General features: G+C 36.4%; 1 protein-coding gene across 2 annotated transcripts in view; it reads left to right on the top strand.

Annotated features, from left to right (window-relative positions):
* Window positions 1-21,395, top strand: part of TBC1D8B (TBC1 domain family member 8B) — a 77,898-nt gene that overhangs the window by 41,886 nt on the left and 14,617 nt on the right. For both annotated transcript variants that reach the window (XM_065916474.1, XM_065916473.1), the window contains exons 8-14: window positions 2,050-2,199; window positions 2,720-2,870; window positions 5,497-5,711; window positions 15,956-16,073; window positions 17,202-17,487; window positions 18,380-18,509; window positions 19,056-19,154. In XM_065916474.1, the coding sequence (XP_065772546.1) occupies window positions 2,050-2,199; window positions 2,720-2,870; window positions 5,497-5,711; window positions 15,956-16,073; window positions 17,202-17,487; window positions 18,380-18,509; window positions 19,056-19,154 (1,149 nt within the window). The remainder of the gene's footprint in view (window positions 1-2,049; window positions 2,200-2,719; window positions 2,871-5,496; window positions 5,712-15,955; window positions 16,074-17,201; window positions 17,488-18,379; window positions 18,510-19,055; window positions 19,155-21,395) is intronic.

Raw genomic sequence — 21,395 nt, 5'->3', positions numbered from 1 at the left:
AGCTAGTGAATGTGATGGAATTCCAGTTGAGCTGTTTCAAATCCTGAAAGATGATGCTGTGAAAGTGCTGCACTCAATATGCCAGCAAATTTGGAAAACTCAGCAGTGGCCACAGGACTGGAAAAGGTCAGTTTCCATTCCAATCCCTAAGAAAGGCAATCCCAAAGAATGTTCAAAGTACCGCACAATTGCACTCATCTCACACACTAGTAAAGTAATGCTCAAAATTCTCCAAGCCAGGCTTCAGCAATATGTGAACCGAGAACTTCCAGATGTTCAAGCTGGTTTTAGAAAAGGCAGAGGAACCAGAGATCAAATTGCCAATACCTCCTGGATCATCGAAAAAGCAAGAGAGTTCCAGAAAAACATCTATTTCTGCTTTATTGACTATGCCAAAGCCTTTGACTCTGTGGATCACAATAAACAGTGGAAACTTCTGAAGGAGATGGGAATACCAGACCACCTGACCTGCCTCTTGAGAAACCTGTATGCAGGTCAGGAAGCAACAGTTAGAACTGGACATGGGACAACAGACTGGTTCCAAATAGGAAAAGGAGTACGTCAAAGTTGTATATTGCCACCCTGCTTATTTAACTTATATGCAGAGTACATGACGAGAAATGCTGGTCTGGAAGAAGCACAAGCTGGAATCAAGATTGCCGGGAGAAATATCAATAACCTCAGATATGCAGATGACACCACCCTTATGGCAGAAAGTGAAGAGGAACTAAAAAGCCTCTTGATGAAAGTGAAAGAGGAGAGTGAAAAAGTTGGCTTAAAGCTCAACATTCAGAAAACTAAGATCATGGCATCTGGTCCCATCACCTCATGGGAAATAGATGGGGAGACAGTGGAAACAGTGTCAGACTTTATTTCTTTGGGCTCCAAAATCACTGCAGATGGTCACTGCAGCCATGAAATTAAAAGATGCTTACTCCTAGGAAGGAAAGTTATGACCAACCTAGATAGCAAATGAAAAGCAGAGACATTACTTTGCCAACAAAAGTCCGTCTGGTCAAGGCTATGGTTTTTCCAGTGGTCATGTATGGATGTGAGAGTTGGACTGTGAAGAAAGCTGAGTGCCAAAAAATTGACGCTTTTGAACTGTGGTGTTGGAGAAGACTCTTGAGAGTCCCTTGGACTGCAAGGAGATCCAACCAGTCCATCCTGAAGGAGATAAGTCCTGGGTGTTCATTGGAAGGACTGATGCTGAAGCTGAAACTCCAATACTTTGGCCCCCTCATGCGAAGAGTTGACTCATTGGAAAGGACCCTGATGCTTGGAGGGATTGGGGGCAGGAGGAGAAGGGGATGACAGAGGATGAGATGGCTGGATGGCATCACCGACTCGCTGGGCATGAGTCTGAGTAAACTCCGGGAGTTTGTGATGGACAGGGAGGCCTGGCGTGCTGTGATTCATGGGGTTGCAAAGAGTCAGACAGGACTGAGCGACTGAATTGAACTGAACTGAGCTCTGAGTCAAATCCAGTGGTAAGAACACCCTGGGAATGGAGTTTTCTGGGTAGCTACTAATTCGGTGAAAATATTGACTGTGTTCTGGGGATGCGGCTTTTAATGAACCTCCAGAAAATCCATTGGCTGTAATAGTGCTGACTTTCATGACTACCATGCCTTTGAACTTGGAAGGGAGGGTGGATGGGAATAACCTCAAGTTAAAACTTAGCAGACTGGTGTTCTACTGAGGTTCAATAGTTTTTTTTTTTTTTTAATTGATACGTTTTAGTTTATTCTGTAACTTCCGTTAATTTCCAGTGTTCTGAACTGTTTTTTGCTTTTTAATATTTTGCCAGTATTTAATTGAGCATATAGAGGAATTCATTCACTAAAGTCCTGAGTTTGATGTTCTTGACATTGGTTTGTTGACATCTCTCATTTTGATAGAAAAACAATGTTCTTCTGAGACATTGCATTAATATTTATTATGTATATAAATTGTGGTTTGTAAATGACAGATAAAACATTAGTACTTTTTCCTCTTGCAGAAATTTTTAGGCATACGTTTGGGACAATTATATTCTTTCCTTTTCAGGTTCCTGTTAGTTCTGATTCTGTAGACCCATCTGATGATACCGAGGTACAGTCTTTGACATGTCAGAGAGAATGCAGCAAAACTGTGAACACTGAAGCTTTAATGACAGTATTTCACCCTCAGAATTTGGAGACTCTTGATTCCAAAATGGTAGGAAAACAAAATATTTAAATCTATGGGTTGAAACAATTGATTAAAAATAAAAATGTTAGACTAGAAGGTATAGCAACTGAAAATTCTTCTTTTAGATCTTGAAAAGATTTTCTAGCAGATACAAAATATGACTGTTATCTAGAATTAAGATGAAAGTTGAATCTTGGGTTTTATTTGCATAGATTTCTGACAGGCAATCCAAATGGAAGTGATTGGTGAGAATGATAGTTCAAAGTTTTACCTCCTAAGTGTCCTGATTTTCCCATTTTAACATGAGTTTAGCTAAGAACTAAAATAGTAAATTAAAGCTGTTATGCTCACATGGGTTTAGAAGATTTTTGTGATGACAGTGTTCCAGTGGTTAGCCCATCTGTGAATACCGAATTTGACTTTCTATGTTCTCATTTTCCATAGGTATTGTTTCTTGGTGAAGAAAGTTGTCAAGTTATTTGAAACTTAATTTCAAATTAAGTTAATTTCTCGCTATGTTTAATTGCTTTGATTTTTTTTGTTATAGTTGAAAGAAAAGATGAAGGAACAGTCTTGGAACATTCTGTTTTCAGAATGTGGACGTGGTGTTAGTATGTTTCGGACCAAAAAGACTCGAGATCTGGTTGTAAGAGGGATTCCAGAGACCTTAAGAGGAGAGCTCTGGATGCTTTTTTCAGGTATTACACTTATTCACTTTATTCATTTAACAGACATTAACTATGCCCCAATAAAAATAATTATAAAGATGGCTAGAACAAAGTCTTACTCATTATCCCATCTTGAGTTCAGACTAGTCAAAGAGAGTACAATAGTTATGTGTACTTACCTTTATATACATACATCCATTGCCTGAGCAGATTAGTTTATGAGGCAATATATAGCTAACTGAAAGGGATGGAATGGGAACCTCTAGTATCAGAGGAAAGTTAAGGGGAAATGACATTTCATGAAAATGTTATTCTTTTGGATAAGATTGGTGTCCTGATGTTAGAGGTTTTAGTGTGAAGCTTTTCCTTTTTTTTAAATTTATTTTTTGTTGAAGGATAATTGCTGTACAGAATTTTGCTGTTTTCTGTCAAACCTCAACATGAATCAGCCATAGGTATACATATATCCCCTCCCTTTTGAAACTCCCTCCCATCTCCCTCCCCGTCCCATCCCTCTAGGCTGATACAGAGCCCCTGTTTGAGTTTCCTGAGCCATAGAGCAAATACCCATTGGGTATCAATTTTACATATGGTAGTGTAAGTTTCCATGTTACTCTTTCCATACATTTCACCCTCTCCTCTCCTCTCCATATGTCCATTAGACCATTCTCTGTGTCTCTTTCTCCAATGTTGCCCTGTTAATAAATTCTTAAATACCATTTTTCTAGATTCCATATATATACGTTAGAATACAGTATTTATCTTTCTCTTTCTGGCTCACTTCATTCTGTATAATAGGTTCTAGGTTCATCCACCTCATTAGAACTGACTCAAATGTGTTCCTTTTAATGGCCGAGTAATATTCCATTGTGAATATGTACCACAGCTTCTTTATCCATTCATTTGTCAGTGGACATCTAGGTTGCTTCCATGTTCTAGCTCTTGTAAATAGTGCTGCAGTGAACAATGGGATACATGTGTCTCTTTCAATTTTGGTTTCCTCATGGTATAGGCCTAGGAGTGGGATTGCTGGGTCATATGGTGGTTTTATTCCTAGTTTTTTTAAGGAATCTCCATGCCATCTTCCATAGTGGCTATATCAATTTACATTCCCACCAACAGTGCAAGAGCATTCCCTTTTTCTCCACACCCTCTCCAGCATTTATTGCTTGTAGACTTTTTGATGATGGCCATTCTGACCAATGTGAGGTGATATCTCGTAGTTTTGATTTGCATTTCTCTAATAATGAGCAGTGTTGAGCATCTTTTCATGTATTAGCCATCTGTATGTCTTCTTTGGAAAAATGTCTGTTTAGGTCTTTTCCCCAGTTTTTGATTGTGTTGTTTGTTTTTCTGGTATTGAGTTGTATGAGCTGCTTGTATATTTTGGAAATTGTTTGTCAGTTGTTTCATTTGCTATTATTTTCTCCCATTCTGAGAGTTGTCTTTTAACCTTGCTTATAGTTTCCTTTGCTATGCAAAAGCTTTTAAGTTTAATCAGGTCCCACTTGTTTACTTTTGTTTTTATTTCCATTACTCTAGGAGGTGTGTTATAGAGGATCTTGCATTGATTTATGTCATTGAGTGTCCTGCCTATGTTTTTTTTTCCCTCTATGAGTTTTATGGTTTCTGATCTTACATTTAGGTCTTGAATCCATTTTGAGTTTATCTTTGTGTATGGTGTTAGGAGGTATTCTAATTTCATTCTTTTACATGTAGCTGTCCAGTTTTCCCAGCACCTATTATTGAAGAGGCTGTCTTTGCCCCATTGTATATTCTTGCCTCCTTTGTAAAAAATAAGGTACCCATAGGTGCATGGGTTTATTTCTGGGCTTTCTATCTTGTTCCATTGGTCTATATTTCTGTTTTTCTGCCAGTACCATACTGTTTTGATGACTGTAGCTTTGTGGTATAATCTGAAGTCAGGAAGGTTGATTATTCCAACTCCATTCTTCTTTCTCAAGACTGCTTTGGCTATTTGGGGTCTTTTGTGTTTCCATATGAATTGTGAAATTTTTGTTCTATTTCTGTGAAAAATGCCATCGGTAATTTGATAGGAATCACATTGCATCTGTAGATTGCATTTGGTAGCATAGTCATTTTCACAGTATTGATTCTTCCTACCCAGGAACATGGAATATCTGTTTACGTCATCTTTGATTTCTTTCATTAGTGTCTTATAATTTTCTATGTACAGTTCTTTTGTCTCCTTAGGCAAGTTTATTCCTAGATATTTTATTATTTTTGTGGCAGTGGCAAATAGGATTGATTCCTTAATCTCTCTTTCTGATTTTTCATTGTTAGTACATAGAAATGCAAGTGATTTCTGTGTATTGATTTTGTATCCTGCAACTTTGCTAAATTCACTGATTAGCTCTAGTAATGTTCTGATACTATCTTGAGGGTTTTCTATGTACAGTATCTTGTCATCTGCAAACAGTGAGAGCTTTACTTCTTCTTTTCTGATCTGGAGTTCGTTAATTTCTTTTTCTTCTCTGATTGCTGTATAGTGTGAAGCTTTTCATTTTGTTTGTACTCAGATAACACTTGAGCATAGAGCTAAATTTAAAAGTAATTCAGTTCTTCATGTATATATGTAAGTTGTAGCTTTTATATATTCTTCTTCTTTTGTGTGTCAATGTAATCATCTATACAGGTGCTGTTAATGACATGGCTGCTAATCCTGGCTATTATGCTGAAGTGGTTGAGCAGTCCTTAGGGACCTGCAACTTGGCTACTGAAGAAATTGAACGTGATTTGCGTCGCTCTCTGCCTGAGCATCCAGCCTTTCAGAGTGACACTGGTATATCTGCTCTGAGGCGGGTACTTACTGCTTATGCATTCAGAAATCCCAAAATTGGATACTGCCAGGTATGATGTCATTATGAGCTCAACTATTTACATGTTCCAAATGATAAAATCATGTCAAATCCAGCTCTACTAATAAGAACAGAGGTTGGGCTGTGATTGATAGCGGATATTATTAACCTAAGAATGGTAGTAGAAATATTTAGAATTGATATTCCATTAATTCATTTCTCTTTTATATTTAACAAATATTCATTGAATTCCTGCTCTGTGAAAGATACTGTGCTGGGTACTCAGGACTACATAAAGCTGAATCAGATTAGAATCCTCCCCTTAAAAATATTTGGACTGGCAGGTATTAAAACAGAGTCATTGGCAAATGAAAAACAAATGAGACAGTTTATTAGAGAATATAAAGTCTCACCAGGATTCATAAAAGGAATAAGTTGGAGGAACAGAAAAGACTTCATGGAAGAAGTAGCATTTATAGGTCTTGAAATCCATGAATTTTGGATATATGGAGAAGGAATGAAAGACCATTCTAGATGAAGGGATCAGTGTAACCAGACACAGATAGAGGTAAATATGGAATGTATGTAGGATCATGTTCTGTTTTGGAGAAGGAGATGGCAAACCACTCCAGTATCCTTGCCTGGAAAATCCCATGGACCGAGGAGCCTGGTGGGCTGCAGTCCATGGGGTCGCAAAGAGTCGGGCATGACTGAGTGACTAACAGAGACAGATGTTCTGTTTAGTATAAGTGTAGAGTTAATGAAATGACAGTGAGAGGGGAGAATTGGGCGGTGAGAGGGGAGAATCAATAAGGTAGATTGGGATAAGTCAAGAGTTTGATTTTACTTTGTAGACAGTGGGGGAATCATTGAAAAAATCCTTTAGGAGGACACTAAAGGGCATGCTTGACTGCTAACAAATAATTTCAAACATAATAGATGAAACACAGACATTTACTTAAAGGAATAAACAGAGGAGAGCAAGTTTTCAGGTCAGTAGGTAGCTCTACTCCATGTGATTATTCAGAGGTATAGGATGACAGCAGACTCTGTCATCTTCAAAACGTGCCTTCCACGGTGCTCTTTCATTGCCATTACTACTCACAGGAAGAAGGGAGAGAGCACAGAGAAACAATTATGGGAAATCATTTTGACCAGGCCTAGAAGTTGTATACATCACTTCACCCACATATTATTGGAGGATTTTGGTCTCAGGTAACACATATTTATAAAGAAGTCTGCAAAAATCCTGCACGATTACACGCACGTACATCTAGATACTATGGGAGAAAGGGAGACTGGATTATGGTGACTAGCTAGCACTCTTAGCCACACATTTATTTATAATGAAGGCTCATCCAGTACTCATCAAAATGAATGAAAATGGACCAAGTTACATCTCTGTGAAATTTGAGAATTCCAAAAGTGAAGAGAAAATCTTTAAACTTTGCAGAGAAGGGAGAAATACATCACCAGAAAGGAAACAAAGTTAGAATGTCACCAGAATCCTCAGCGGTAACTCTTAAGGTAGTAAACAGTGAAACGATGCCTTTAAATCTTGAGGAAAAAATCTTTAACTTGGTATTCTATATTTAATCAAATGGTCAATTAGATGTCAAACGCAAGCATTTAAAACATTTTTCTTCCATATATCCTTTCTTAAGAAACTACTAGAATGTATGATTTTATAAAGTAAGTTGTGTGCCTGCATGTGTACTCAGTTGTGTCCGACTCTTTGCAACCCCATAGATTGTAGCCCATCAGGCTCCTCTGTCCATGGAATTCTCCAGGCAAGAATACTGGAGTGGGTTGCCATGCCCTCCTCCAGGGGATCTTCCTGACCCAGGGGTTGAACACATATCTCCAGGGTCTCCTGCATTGGCAGGTGGTTTCTTTACCACTGAGTCCACCTGAAGAAGCCCACAAAATAAGCTGAGGAGGATGAAAAAAGGAAGAGATGATTCTCAGAAAGAGGACATCAACCTAGGGAAGGAACTGAAGGAAACATGCCTTGAGACCAGCTACTAAAGATTGAAGCAAGAGGCTAGATAGTTCTGTGAAGAAACCAAAAGAAAATTTGAATCAGTACATCTACTCATATGTTCAGATATTTGAAAATTACAGGCCTTTTACAGAGGTAATTACAGTGTTTTACAGTCTCTCGTGGCTCAGTGGTCAAGAATCCACCTGCCAGTGTGTGAGACATGAGTTCAATCCTTGGATTGGGAAGATCTCCTGAAAAAGGAAATGGCATCCCACTCCAGTATTTTTGCCTCAGAAATCCCATGGACACAGGAGCATGGTGGGCTCTAGTACATGGGGGCGCAAAAAAAGTTGGACACAACTTATCGACTAAACAACTACAACAACAACAAACCATTATGACTACATATCAATCCTATCGATCCATTGAAACTTATCAATAGAGAGGAAAGCTTGAACAGTAATTTAAGTGAATGGATTATCTAAATAACAAGTATTTAGCCTGTTTTAGGGTCTCTGAAAGGTAAAAAAGAAGCATAATGCTTCTTTTCTCAAAGAGCTTACATTCACAAAGCCCAAGATATTATCTGTATGCAGTAGTTTTAGAGGCAGCTTCAAAGTAGGCAGTACTCGATTTTCTACTTCTAAAAAATGAAAGCACAGTTAGAAACTTGGAGGGCCAGAGGAAAGTTACTGAGTTAGGTAACACTATGAGCACTATCATTCATGTGAAAATAAGTCAGCCATGGAGGTCAGACTGGCTAGGTTCATGCTGGACTCAAGAAGTAAGTAAGTTTGTGTGAAGCAAGATCATGGTGAATCTTTTAAGTTTGGGAAAAATTTGAATTTAATATGATAAGCAAGTTTTATTGCTTGTTATAAAAAACCCAGGTGAACCATACTGACTCATTATGACTGGCTGACTGGCTTTCTCCCTTCTTTATCATCTTTAAATTTTGTTTATCTTGTTATTGTTGAGTTGTAATGGTTCTTTATATATTTTGGGTACTAATCCTTTATCAAATATAGTATTTGCAATTTTTTCTTCTATTCTGTGGATCGTCTTTTCATTTTCTTAATGGTACTCTTTGAAGCACAAAAGTTTTAATATTTACTTTTATGTTTTTCTTTTGTTGTGTGTGCTTTTGATGTCATATCTAAGAAGCCATTGCCTAATCCAAGGTTAAAAAATTTACTCCTATGTTTTCTTCTACGGGTTTTATAGCTTTAATGCTTAAATTTAGGTTTCTGGACCCTTTTAATTTTCATGTGTAGTGTATGGAAAAGGTTCAGCTTCATTCTTTTACTTGTGAATAGCCAGTTGTCCCAGTGCCATTTGTTGAAAAAACCAATCTTTTACTCACTGAATTGCCTTGGAACCCTGCTGAAAATCAATTGACTATAAATGTTAGGGTTTATTTCTTGACTCAAAATTCTGTTCTATTGATTTATGTTTCTGTTCTTATGCCAGTATCACACTGTCTTTTTTTACTGCAGCTGTGTAGTAAGTTTTGAAATTGGGAAATTTGAGTCTTTAACTATTTTTCCAAAAATTATTTTGTGTTTTTTAGATCTCTTGCATTTCCATATGAATTCTAGGATCTGTTTGACAATTTCTGAAGAAAGTAAAAAAATCCTGATCTTCTAATCCATGAACACAGGATTTTTTTTCTTTTCCCATTTAATTCTTTTTAGATTTTATTCAAGGTTGTTTTATAGTTTCCTATGTGGAAGACTCTAAACTCTAACTTCCTTTGTTAATTTTATTTCTAAATTTTTTATTCTTTTTGACATTGCAATAAATGGAATTGTTTTCTTGATTTTATTTTTGGATTGCTCATTTGCCACTATATAGAAATACAGTTGATTTTTGTATATATTGATTTTGTATCCTATAATCTTGCTGAGCTTATTAGTTCTAGTGGAGTTTTTCTTTTTTTTTTTTTTTTCTTTTGTGGATTTCTTAGGATTTTCTGTATACAAGATCATGGAATCTGAATAGTGAATATTTTTACTTCTTCCATTTCAACTTGGATGTCTTTTTCTCCTCTTTTTCTTGCCTGGTTGACTTGGCTGTAACCTTCAGGTACAATGTTGAAGAAAAGTGGTGTTATTTATCTTAAAAGGAAGCAATCAGTCTTTCATCATTAAGTAGATGTTAGATGTGGGTGTTTTATAGATTCTCTTTATCATGTTGTGGAAATTCCCTTATATTCCTAGTTCATTAAGTGTCTTTATCATGAAAGGGTAGTGGATTTTAAGTAATTTTCTGTGTCTGTTGAGATAATCATGTGACTTTTTCCCTTTGTTAGTAATATCATTGTTAACCTGAAACAAATAGACCACCAGATATTTCTTCAGCAAAGATGGGTTTATTAGGATGAGCAGAGATTTGGCAGTTTGGGGTGTACAACCATGGCAAGCCATAGGCAAGTCCCCTCATGGCAAGGGGAGGAGAAAACTTTTATAGAGAAGAAAAGGAAGTTGGAAGGGCTATAGTAAACTAAGAGTCCATAGCGATGCATTGGCCTTGCCAGGAAAGAAAAGTCTTCTTCCTGTTAGTCTCTGCTGTAGTTGCAGGGCATACAGCACCCCCTTCTGTTCTCCAAACTCTTTAATTGAAGTTTCCATTTGTTAATTTTTTACATTGTATATTACTTTTGTTGTCATGTTTCACCACACTTGTATTGCCAGGATAAATCTTACTGGGTCATTATGTGTAATCCTTTCTTTTATAGACTATTGTGTTTGATTTTCTAGTATTTTGTTGGAGATTTTTGCATTTATATTCATAAAATGTATTGATAATAATTTTCTTGTGATGTCTTTGTCTGGTTTTAGTGTCAGGGTGTGTCAGGGTGTCAAAGAATTGGGCTTCCCAGGTGGCGGCTAGTGAGAAAGAACCGACCTGCCAATGCAGGAGACATAAGAGATGGCAGGTTCGATCCCAGGGTCAGGAAGATCCCCTGGAGAAAAGATTGGCAACCCACTCTAGTATTCTTGCCTGGAGAATGCCCATGGACAGAGGAACCTGGCAGGCTATAGTCCATCAGGCTGCAAAGAGTCAAACATGACTGAAGTGACTTAGCATGCATGTACGCACGTCAAAGAATGAACTTGGTAATGTTTCTTGCCTTCCCATTTGGTGTTAATTCATCTTTAAATTGTGATAGAGTTGGCCAATGAAACTATCTGTTCCTAGAATTTTGTTGTAGAAAGTTTTTTTTTATTAGCTCAATATCTTTACTTGTAATAAATATTGTCAGATTTTTCTGTTTCTTCTTGAGTTGGTCTTGGTTTTTCTAGGAAATTGTCCATTTTATCTAGGTTGTCTAATTTGTTAGCATAGAGTTGTTCCTTGTATTCCCTTAATAATCCTTTTTATTTCTGTTAATGTTGGTAGTAATGTTCTCTATTTCTTGATTTTAATTTGAGTTAGTCTCTCTGTCTCTATTTTTTGTCTTTTTGGTTAGGTTACCTAAAGGTGTTTTGGGTTTTTAAATCTTTCTAAAGAACCAGCTTTTGATTTTGTTGAGTTTTCCCTATTTTTTCTATTCTCTATCACTTCCTTTTTGTACAGAGCCTCAAGATTAGCCAGGGATAAGAGCTTAGGGCTTTTTCTGTTCTTTCCTGAGTGTGCATACAGCTCTGGGCAGGCATAAAGCCATATCATGCACTTGGCCTTCTAGATTCCCAGGAATAAATTAGAGCTTTCCAAAGCCCCCCATGAATGTCTCGTTCTCCAGCTTTTCATTTTCACCCCTTATTATTAGCCTGTTGTTTGGCCCAATTGTTATCCATTACCTCAGAAAGCCACATGTTCAACAATTGCTTCTGATTTTTTCAAGGAAAGGCTGTTTGCCTTGGGTAAGCTTTGTGTTGGGTCAAATAAAGACAGACTTGTGAGTGCAGTTTTCTAGGGAACAACCAGATAGGTCAAATAATGACAGTTCACTGCGAATGGGATGTTGGAGGCACTTCAGCCCCATTCTGTTTCCTCCCATGGCTGCTAGGTGCTGACCAGATAGGTCAAATAATGACAGTTCACTGCGAATGGGATTTTGGAGGCACTTCAACCCCATTCTGTTTCCTCCCATGGCTGCTAGGTGCTGAGTGTTGGTTTTTCAGGTGTCTGTGAAGCTCAGGAGGGGTGGGACTTGGACAATTTAAAATGCCACAGAGTTCACTGTTTTTACTGAGATTCAGCCATTTTATTAACTAATGCTTCCTGACTTGCTGTAAGCTTTTGGTGAACTTTCAAAGTTCTGAAAAATTGATTTTGATGATTTTTGCTAGTGTTCTTATTGCTTTTACTGAGGAAAGCTTTTTTCTGAGGGCCTTACTCTGCCATTTTCACTGATGCTCCTCCCATTATGGCTTCTTAAACAGGAAAGTGATGGAGTGAAAACTGAACTTGAAGTCAGATATTGCTCCAGGTCTGACAAAGGATTGATATACTTAATATACAAATCTATAAGAAAAGTATTGAGTTATATAAAATGAGCAACGTACATGAAAAGATTAGTCACAGAAAAAAATTACAGATAATGAAGTTTAAAAAAGGAAGGTTCAATCTCAAAGAAAGTCAAATTCAAACCATGACATACTATTTTCACTATCAAATCAGTAAAGGCAATTAGAATTGTCACAGGTCTTAGTATTGGCAAAGGCACAGGGAAGTAAACATTCAAATACTGTAAGTCAAGAATATAAATTGGTACAGTCTTTCTGGAATACAATTTGGCAGTAATATCAAGTCATTTAAAAATAATATTAATTGACCAAATAGTTTAATTTCTATGTATCTTTACTGAGCAAATAGTAAGCCACTTGGATGAAGATTTACATATAGAGAAATTCACTAACGGTGTTATATATAATACTGAAACACTAAAATCAGCCTAGATGTCCAATAATAGTAGAATAGCTAAATCATTTATAGTATATTACACTTACTAGATTTTTTACAGTTATTAAAATACTATTTTAGAAAAGCTATTTGATGGTTTTATGGCATTGAAAATGTATAATATAATGTTAAGTGAAAAAAACCAAACTTTAATATACAGTTTGGTCTAAATTTTAGAAGGCAAAAAAGAAAATAAAAACACAGAAAAAAGTACATCAACTCATTAACAGTGGTGATCTCTGGCTAAGTAGGATGCAAGAGGTTTGATTTTCTTCACACCTTTCCATTCTTTCCAGATTCTATACATTATATTATCTTGACAGTAGGGGCTATGACCAAATGTTATATAAAAGTAATGAGCTGACATCAGTATGGAAGATAGATTAGAAGAAGAAAGTTAGGGTGGTAGTGAGAATGGAAAGGTTAAAGCAAATCTAAAAGACATTTTAGGAATTCCCTAGTTGTCCAGGGGTTACGGCTCTGCAGTCCCACTGCAGGGGGCACAGGTTCAATACCTGATGGGGGAAGTAATATTCCACATTCCATGCGGTGCAGCCAGGAAAATAAGTACATAAAAATAAAAGACTTCTTATAAGAAGAAACCCTAGGCTATGAAGACAAATTGGATGTGGTAGATAAAGGGTTTCTAGCATGATAAAATGCATTGGGGAAGGAAATGGCAACCCACTCCAATGTTCTTGCCTGGAGAATCCCAGTGATGGCAGAGCCTGGTGGGCTGCTGTCTATGGGATCACACAAACTTAGACACGACTGAAGCAACTTAGCAGCAGCAGCAGCAACATGATCAAAATTAAGGTAGCAAAGAAAATGCTATTTAATAGAAGAAAGAAGATTTAGTTTTAGACACAATTGAGAATGACATTTAAGGGATGTTACACTGTGGGTAGATGAAAATACAGATGAGATTTGTTTTTCCAATCTTAATATGTCCTCAGTTCAGTTCAGTTCAGTTGCTCAATCATGTCCAACTCTTTGCAACCCCATGAATTGCAGCACTCCAGGCATCCCTGTCCATCACCAACTCCTGGAGTTTACTCAAACTCATGTCCATTGAGTCAGTGATGTCATCCAACCATCTCATCATCTGTCGTCCCCTTCTCCCGCCTTCAGTCTTTCCCAGCATCAGGGTCTTTTTCAATGAGTCAGTTCATCCCATCAGGTGGCCAAAGTATTGGAGTTTCAGTGTCAACATCAGCCCTTCCAATGAATATTCAGGACTGATTTCCTTTAGGATGGACTGGTTGGATCTCCTTGCAGTCCAAGGGACTCTCAAGAGTTTTCTCCTACACCACAGTTCAAAAGCATCAATTCTTCAGCACTCAGCTTTCTTTATAGTCCAATTCACACATCCATGCATGACTACTGGAAAAAGCATAGCTTTGACTAGATGGACCTTTGTTGGCAAAGTAATGTCTCTGCTTTTTAATATGCTGTCTAGGTTGGTCATAACTTTTCTCCCACGGAGTAAGCGTCTTTTAATTTCATGGCTGCAATCACCATCTGCAGTGATTTTGGAGCCCAACAAAATAAAGTCTGTCACTGTTCCCATTGCTTCCCCATCTATTTGCCATGAGGTGATGGGACCAGATGCCATGATCTTAGTTTTCTAAATGTTGAGTTTTAAGCCAACTTTTTCACTCTTCTCTTTCATTTTCATCAAGAGTCTGTTTAGTTCTTCTTCGCTTTCTGCCATAACGGTGGCGTCATCCGCGTATCTGAGGTTATTGATATTTCTCCTGGCAATCTTGATTCCAGCTTGTGCCTCATCCAGCCCAGTGTTTCTCATGATGTACTCTGCATATAAGTTAAATAAGCAGGATGACAATACACAGCCTTGATGTACTCCTTTCCTGATTTGGAACCAGTCTGTTGTTCCATGTCCAGTTCTAACTGTTGCTTCCTGACCTGCGTATTGATTTCTCAAGAGGCAGATCAGGTGAAGAATTTTGAAGAATTTTCTTGAAAAATTTTCCACAGTTTGTTGTGATCCACATAGTCAGAGGCTTTAGCATAGTCAATGAAGCAGAAGTAGATGTTTTTCTGAAATTCCCTTCCTTTGCCTATGATCCAATGGATAGTGGCAATTTGATCTCTGGTTCCTCTGCCTTTGCTAAAACCAGCTTGAACATCTGGAAGTTCATGGTTCACATACTGTTGAAGCCTGGCTTGGAGAATTTTGAGCATTACTTTGCTAGCGTGTGAGATGAGTGCAATCGTGCGGTACTTTGAACATTCTTTGGGATTGCCTTTCTTTGGGATTGGAATGAAAACGGACCTTTCCCAGTCCTGTGGCCACTGCTGAGTTTTCCAAATTTGCTGGCATATTGAGTGCAGCACTTTCACAGCATCATCTTTTAGGATTTGAAATAGCTCAACTGGAATTCCATCATATCCACTAGCTTTGTTCATAGTGATGCTTCCTAAGGCCCACTTGACTTTGCATTCCAGGATGTCTGATTCTAGGTGAGTGATCATACCATCATGATTATCTGGGTCATGAGATCTTTTTTGTATAGTTCTTCTGTGTATTCTTGCCACCTCTTCTTAATATCTTCTGCTTCTGTTAGGTCCATACCATTTCTGTCCTTTATTGTGCCCATCTTTGCAAGAAATGTTCCCTTGGTATCTCTACTTTTCTTGAAGAGATCTCTAGTCTTTTCCATTCTATTGTTTTCCTCTATTTCTTTGCATTGATCACTGAGGAAGGCTTTCTTATCTCTCCTTGCTATTCTTTGGAACTCTGCATTCAAATGGGTATATCTTTCCTTTTCTCCTTTGCTTTTTGTTTCTCTTCTTTTCACAGCTATTTGTAAGGCCTCCTCAGACAACCATTTTGCTTTTTGCATTTCTTTCTCTTGGGGATGGTCTTGATCCCTGTCTCCTGAACAATATCATGAATCTCCATCCATAGTTCTTCAGGCACTCTATCAGATCTAATCCCTTGAACCTATTTCTCACTTCCACTGTATAGTCATAAGGGATTTGATTTAGGTCATACCTGAATGGTCTAGTGGTTTTCCCTACTTTCTTCAATTAAAGTCTGAATTTGGCAATGATCTGAGAAAGTATGTATTTTTTAAGACTTGTGCTAATTTATACTTTTTACTCATTGAAATTAGTCTGAATTAAAGAGGTTTTACTTAACTGTGTTCTATGTTCATCATGTTACTATTTCATTTTCCTGGAATTTACCGTGTAAAATAACTGATTAGCAAATGATAGACTGACTTCAACTTGTTTTGCTTTGGACTGGCTCAGAGTTCTCATGTTTCCCTTATGATTACTCTCATAATTGTTCTTATTGCTGAAAACTACTATATTTGAACAAGAGATGTAATTATTACCCAAGCAACATTTATGTTTTATTTTTCTATGAATTTTAGGCAATGAATATTTTGACTTCAGTGTTGCTTCTGTATGCAAAAGAGGAAGAGGCTTTTTGGCTTCTGGTTGCTGTATGTGAACGAATGTTACCTGATTATTTTAATCGTCGAATCATTGGTAAAAAAAAAAGCACACACACATGTATACATATACAAACACATATTTCTTTTCTAAAGACTTTATAGGCCTCTTGTCTATCCAGTTACCTTTCAAATGGAAGAACTGATCATTTAAGTTTTTGAAATGTATAAAATGTAAGCAATATCAAGATACCACATTCACTGACATGCTCAAGAGATGAGCTTCTTGCACTCGACATATGATTGGAAAGATTGCTTAATATATTGCTTTTTATTTATTTATTTTTTTATTTTTTAATTTTTTTAATATATTGCTTTTTAAAAAGAAAGTACCTGGCCTGTTTCTTTATACAATCAAAGTTTTAAGTTTACTATTCTTAAGATTCCTGAATGAGATTTTAATCAGCTTAAAATCTCCACATTTTTATGAATTTTATAGATATATGCAAGCTTGCAAAGAAGGATCAAGTTCTTAGTTTGTTAATTATATAATATTTTCTTCAGTCATCAAATATTTATAGATCTGTGATCCCTTACTTTAAAACCATAGGTGGTCTTTCCTTTGTACCTTCATAAGCCTTCTGTTTGCTTCCCTTATGGCTCAGCTTGTAAAGAATCCACCTGCAATTCAGGAGACTGGGTTTCAATCCCTGGGGTGGAAAGATCCCCTAGAGAATGGAAAGGCTACCCACTCCAGTATTTTGGCCTAGAGAATTCCGTGGACTGTATGGTCCAAAGAGTCAAACACAACTGAGCAACCTTCACTAAGTCTTCTGTATCATGGCTAGGTCACTGATTATATTATCTTGTGTTATAATTATTTGTGTATTTATCTTAAGTTCGATTAGAGATTAAACTCTCTGAGGATGAGAACATTTTAATTAATTGGTATATCTCTTATAGCACCCAGTACAGGTTTCTGCACATAATAAAGATTCTATAAGTAACTGTCAAATGAATATGAATTGAGTTTCTCAAGTGCTTCTTAATGTATGGTACTGCTATCAGATAAAGAGATGTGTGAAATATAGAAAAGACACTGAAGAAGTTCATAATTTACGGAAGAGAAATGAGATAGATCAGCCTACTAATAGTAGTAGGAAGGTATTGAAAACAAGTCCTTTTGAAAGGTGTTCATTTTTAAATTTCTTTTTATGTTCTCCAGGTGCCTTGGTGGATCAGGCAGTCTTTGAAGAACTTATCAGAGATCACCTTCCCCAGCTGACTGAACATATGACTGACATGACATTCTTCTCCTCAGTTTCTCTCTCGTGGTTCCTCACACTTTTTATTAGTGTGCTCCCTATTGAAAGTGCAGTGAATGTGGTGGACTGTTTCTTCTATGATGGAATAAAGGCCATTTTACAGCTGGGATTGGCAATACTTGACTACAACTTAGACAAACTGCTGGCATGTAAAGATGATGCTGAGGCCGTGACAGCTTTAAATAGGTAATGTGGAACCATAACATTTAAATCTGGAGAGTCTCTTAGAGATTATGTTGCTCAAGCCCTTTATTTTATAGGGGAAGAAACTGATCCCTAAAACCATTAAATAATTGGTCCAAAGTCACAAAGCTAGCTAGTTGAATGAAAAATCTAGGCCTAAAGTCCACTCCTCTGTTTCCAAATAGAATATAACAAAAATCAGTTTGAAGGAAACTGCTAGGTTATATACACATTTACGCTAATATTGTTGATTCAATATGCTGAGACTTTCATAGTCCCTGTTTGAGCTATAAAGTGTGTAAGAGTAATTTGAGGGGGGAAAGTTGCTTGATAATATTAAATATACAGTGGGGGAAATTGTTCTGGTTTTTAGGTATTTTCAGTTACATAGACTGAGCTTTATTTTCCTGGTGCCTTTTCTGTGAAATCTATTTTGTATTAAAGCACATATATGGAGATGTGTGTGTGTGTGTGTGTATACATTATGTATATGTTAAATGAATGAATATATGAATATTTGGGTAACTGTTGTAATGATGCATCAGATTCCATTTATGTACAGAATAAAGTATAAACACCTCACTCTGGCATTTAGAACTCTCAATGTTAAGGCTTCAATGTATCTTTCTTAAATTATTTCTCCTTACATGCTTCTACATGCCCTAAATTCCATCTTAGTAAGTCTACCTCTGAAGTCATTTCATCACCATCCCATCTCTCACTCCCATGTCCTCCTAATTCCCAACCATCTTTAAATTCTACTTCTTCATCAAACTGTCCCTTGTCCTCTCAGTTGAAATTAACCTTTGACTAACTAGGGAGAAATTAATTGTCATTTTCTCTGCATTTCTCTGCATACTTTTACTAATTCTGTATTACTCTCACTTTTGGATAGGTTCTTCAACAATGTCACTAATAAGGATAGCCCACTGCCTTCAAGTGTGCAGCAGGGTTCAAATGTAAGTGATGAAAAAAGCAGTCATATTAGAGTGGATATTACAGATTTGATTAGAGAATCTAATGAGGTAAGTTTTTCTTATTCCATAAATATAATTACATAGTGTATTTAAAATGATGGATACTATAGCTATATAGTATATCTAGAGTAGTATATTGAGAGTAAGATAATAATACAAGTAAAGATTTAGTAATTTAAAATCTGACTTCACTTTAAAAATGAGTTCTGTGAACTGTTCCTCAGTTATATAGCTTCCTCTGCTTCAGTTTGCTTTTCATTAAATGAAATTACTCACGTGATTTCACAAATAATGACCACTTTTAAATATTCATCACTATATTTAAAGGTGAAAAATATTCTCTTCTTAGAGCCTAAGAATTTTTACCAATGTTCTTGTACTTAGTCTAGGCCCATAGTAGATGGAATGCTCTCCTGCAAATATATAGAAAAACTGAAATGTGGGAAGTGAAAATTTGCATAATCACTGAACAAGTTGGGAAAATAACTAGAAATAGAACCAAAGCCTCTGAGAATTGAATCTGATGAAATCCAACTGTAAGAGAAGTGGGTATTTATTATGAATGAGTATCCACTGAAATCTTATTTCTTACAGAAATATGGTAATATTCGCTATGAAGATATACACAGCATGCGCTGTCGAAACAGGTTGTATGTGATACAGACCCTAGAGGAAACGACAAAGCAGAATGTGGTGAGTATCCACCGAATGGGGGAAACCAATTGGAATAACATTTTTTTTCCTCAACTTCTTTTAAAAAATTATCATTTCATGTGAAGAAAATAAAATAACTATACATTTGAGCTAGAGTCTTGTCACAGCTTAGCTTACTGTAAATTTTTTGAGAGGAAATAAGTGATTTTCTTCTGGTTGAAACATATTGGTTTCTCCAAGATGTTTTGTGTTATTTGACCTTTAATATTGAATGCTATGATGTTGGCATTTAAGCATAACATATTTGTGATGTACTTTATCAAGAAGAACAGCTGACCTACATAATAGTCTAGGTTGCTAGTATATATTATTATCCTTGGATACTTAAGATAAAGTTTAAAAGGTATAAAACAATGTGTTTTAAGTAATCTTTTTTTAATATTTGGATGATTACATTAGAAGCTGTTAATATTGATTTTCTCTAGTGAGTGGGATTAATAGATTGCTGGTTCAAAGAGGGAGCATTTTGCTTTGTTGAAAGAATTCTTCTGGAGTAGAACATGGCAACCCACTTCAGTATTTTTGCCTGGAAAATTCCACGGACAGAGGAGTCTGGCGGGTTACAGACCATAGGATTGCAAGGAGTCAATCATGCCTTAGCAACTGAACATGCATATATGCACATGAATCTTCTGTACTGTTCAAGCTTTTATCATGAGAATATATTGTTTTTGTAAACCTACTTAAAGATTAAGTCATAAGATATACAAATCTGGGAAAATTAACATTTCTGAATACATACTCATTGTGAATAATTCAAACATATAGAAATGTAAAAAAGTAGAACTTACCTACTCTAGGAATAATCGACATTTAAAATGATTTGGCATGTATCCTTCCAGATCTTTTTTCTAAAAATCTATAGACATACATATCTATGTGTGTAAGGGAGGGGTGAGAGGAACAATATAGCTTTCTAAGTGAGATCATACCATTTAGTTGCATGTTCTGCAACTTAACTTTTTTCACTCAGAAATATATCACAGTCATTGCATATCATTGTATAACTCACTTTTCTTAATGCGCTGAATAGTATACCACAGTATGGATATCCTATACTTGACTTAACTATTCCTTGTTGATATGCATTTAGTATGTCTACTCCCTTTCATATTATTTTATTTTATTTTTTGCTCTTACAAGTAATACCTTATTTAAATCACATGGGTTTGAACTGTGCAGATTCACCTACATGTGGATTTTTTTCAATGAACATGTACTTTAGTACTACAGGATCCATGGTTGGTTGAATCTGCAGATGCAGAACCATGGATATGAAGGGGCAACTATAAAGTTATATGAAGATTTTTTTTTATTTATTCATTTTTGACTCTGCTAGGTTTTTGTTGCTGTGTGTGAGCTTTTTCTAGTTGTGGTATGTGGGCTTTTCATTGCAGTGGCTTCTCTTGTGGAGTATGGGCTCTAGGTTTTAGTAGTTGTGGCACATGGGCTAAGAAGTTGCAGTTACTGGGCTCTAAAGCACAGGCTAAGTAGTTGTGGCACACGGGTTTAGTTGTTCCAGACATGTGGGATCTTACCAGATCAGGGATCAAACCTGTGTCTCCTGCATTGGCAGGTGTATTCCTTACCACTGAGCCACCTGGGAAGCCCTATATGCAGATTTTTGACTGTGGAAGGTCAGCACCCTTAACCCCCATGTTTTTCAAGGGTCAACTGTATTTCTAATCTTACACATTTGTAAAAATGTTTCTATAAGGTGGATTCTTGGAAGTGGCAGCTGGGTCAAAAGGTGTGCCCATTTAAAAATTGACAAGTCCTGCTCACTTGTCTTCTAAAAGATTTGTATCAAATTATAATCCCACTGACAGTATGTAAAAATGCCCTTTTCCCCACATCCCCACTAGTGTTACTTACTAAAAAGTATTAGTGGTGTTAATTCTTTGTCAGTTATATTTGTGGCTAATATTTCCCCCCAATCTTGTTTCTTTAATTTTTTATGATGTATTTCAGGGTGTGTAAGTTTCAAAAAAAATTTTTTTTTTTAGTTTCAAAATTTTATGTAGTCAAATCTCTTTCTTCTTACATATTCTTTGGGTTTCATGTCAAACTTAGCAAGGCCTTCCCCATATAAAATTATATAATTTATAAACACACTTTCTCATATTAGCTTTTAATACTGGTATCGCTTTTTTTTAAACATTTAGATCTTTAATACACCTAAAGTATATATTTTGTTAATAGTGTGATACAGGACTCTAA

This window comes from Muntiacus reevesi, chromosome X, assembly GCF_963930625.1.
Source record: "Muntiacus reevesi chromosome X, mMunRee1.1, whole genome shotgun sequence".
In the NCBI taxonomy this organism is placed as follows: domain Eukaryota; kingdom Metazoa; phylum Chordata; class Mammalia; order Artiodactyla; family Cervidae; genus Muntiacus; species Muntiacus reevesi.
The sequence above is the reverse complement of the archived record's forward strand: the minus strand, read 5'-3'. Positions and strand labels throughout refer to the sequence as shown.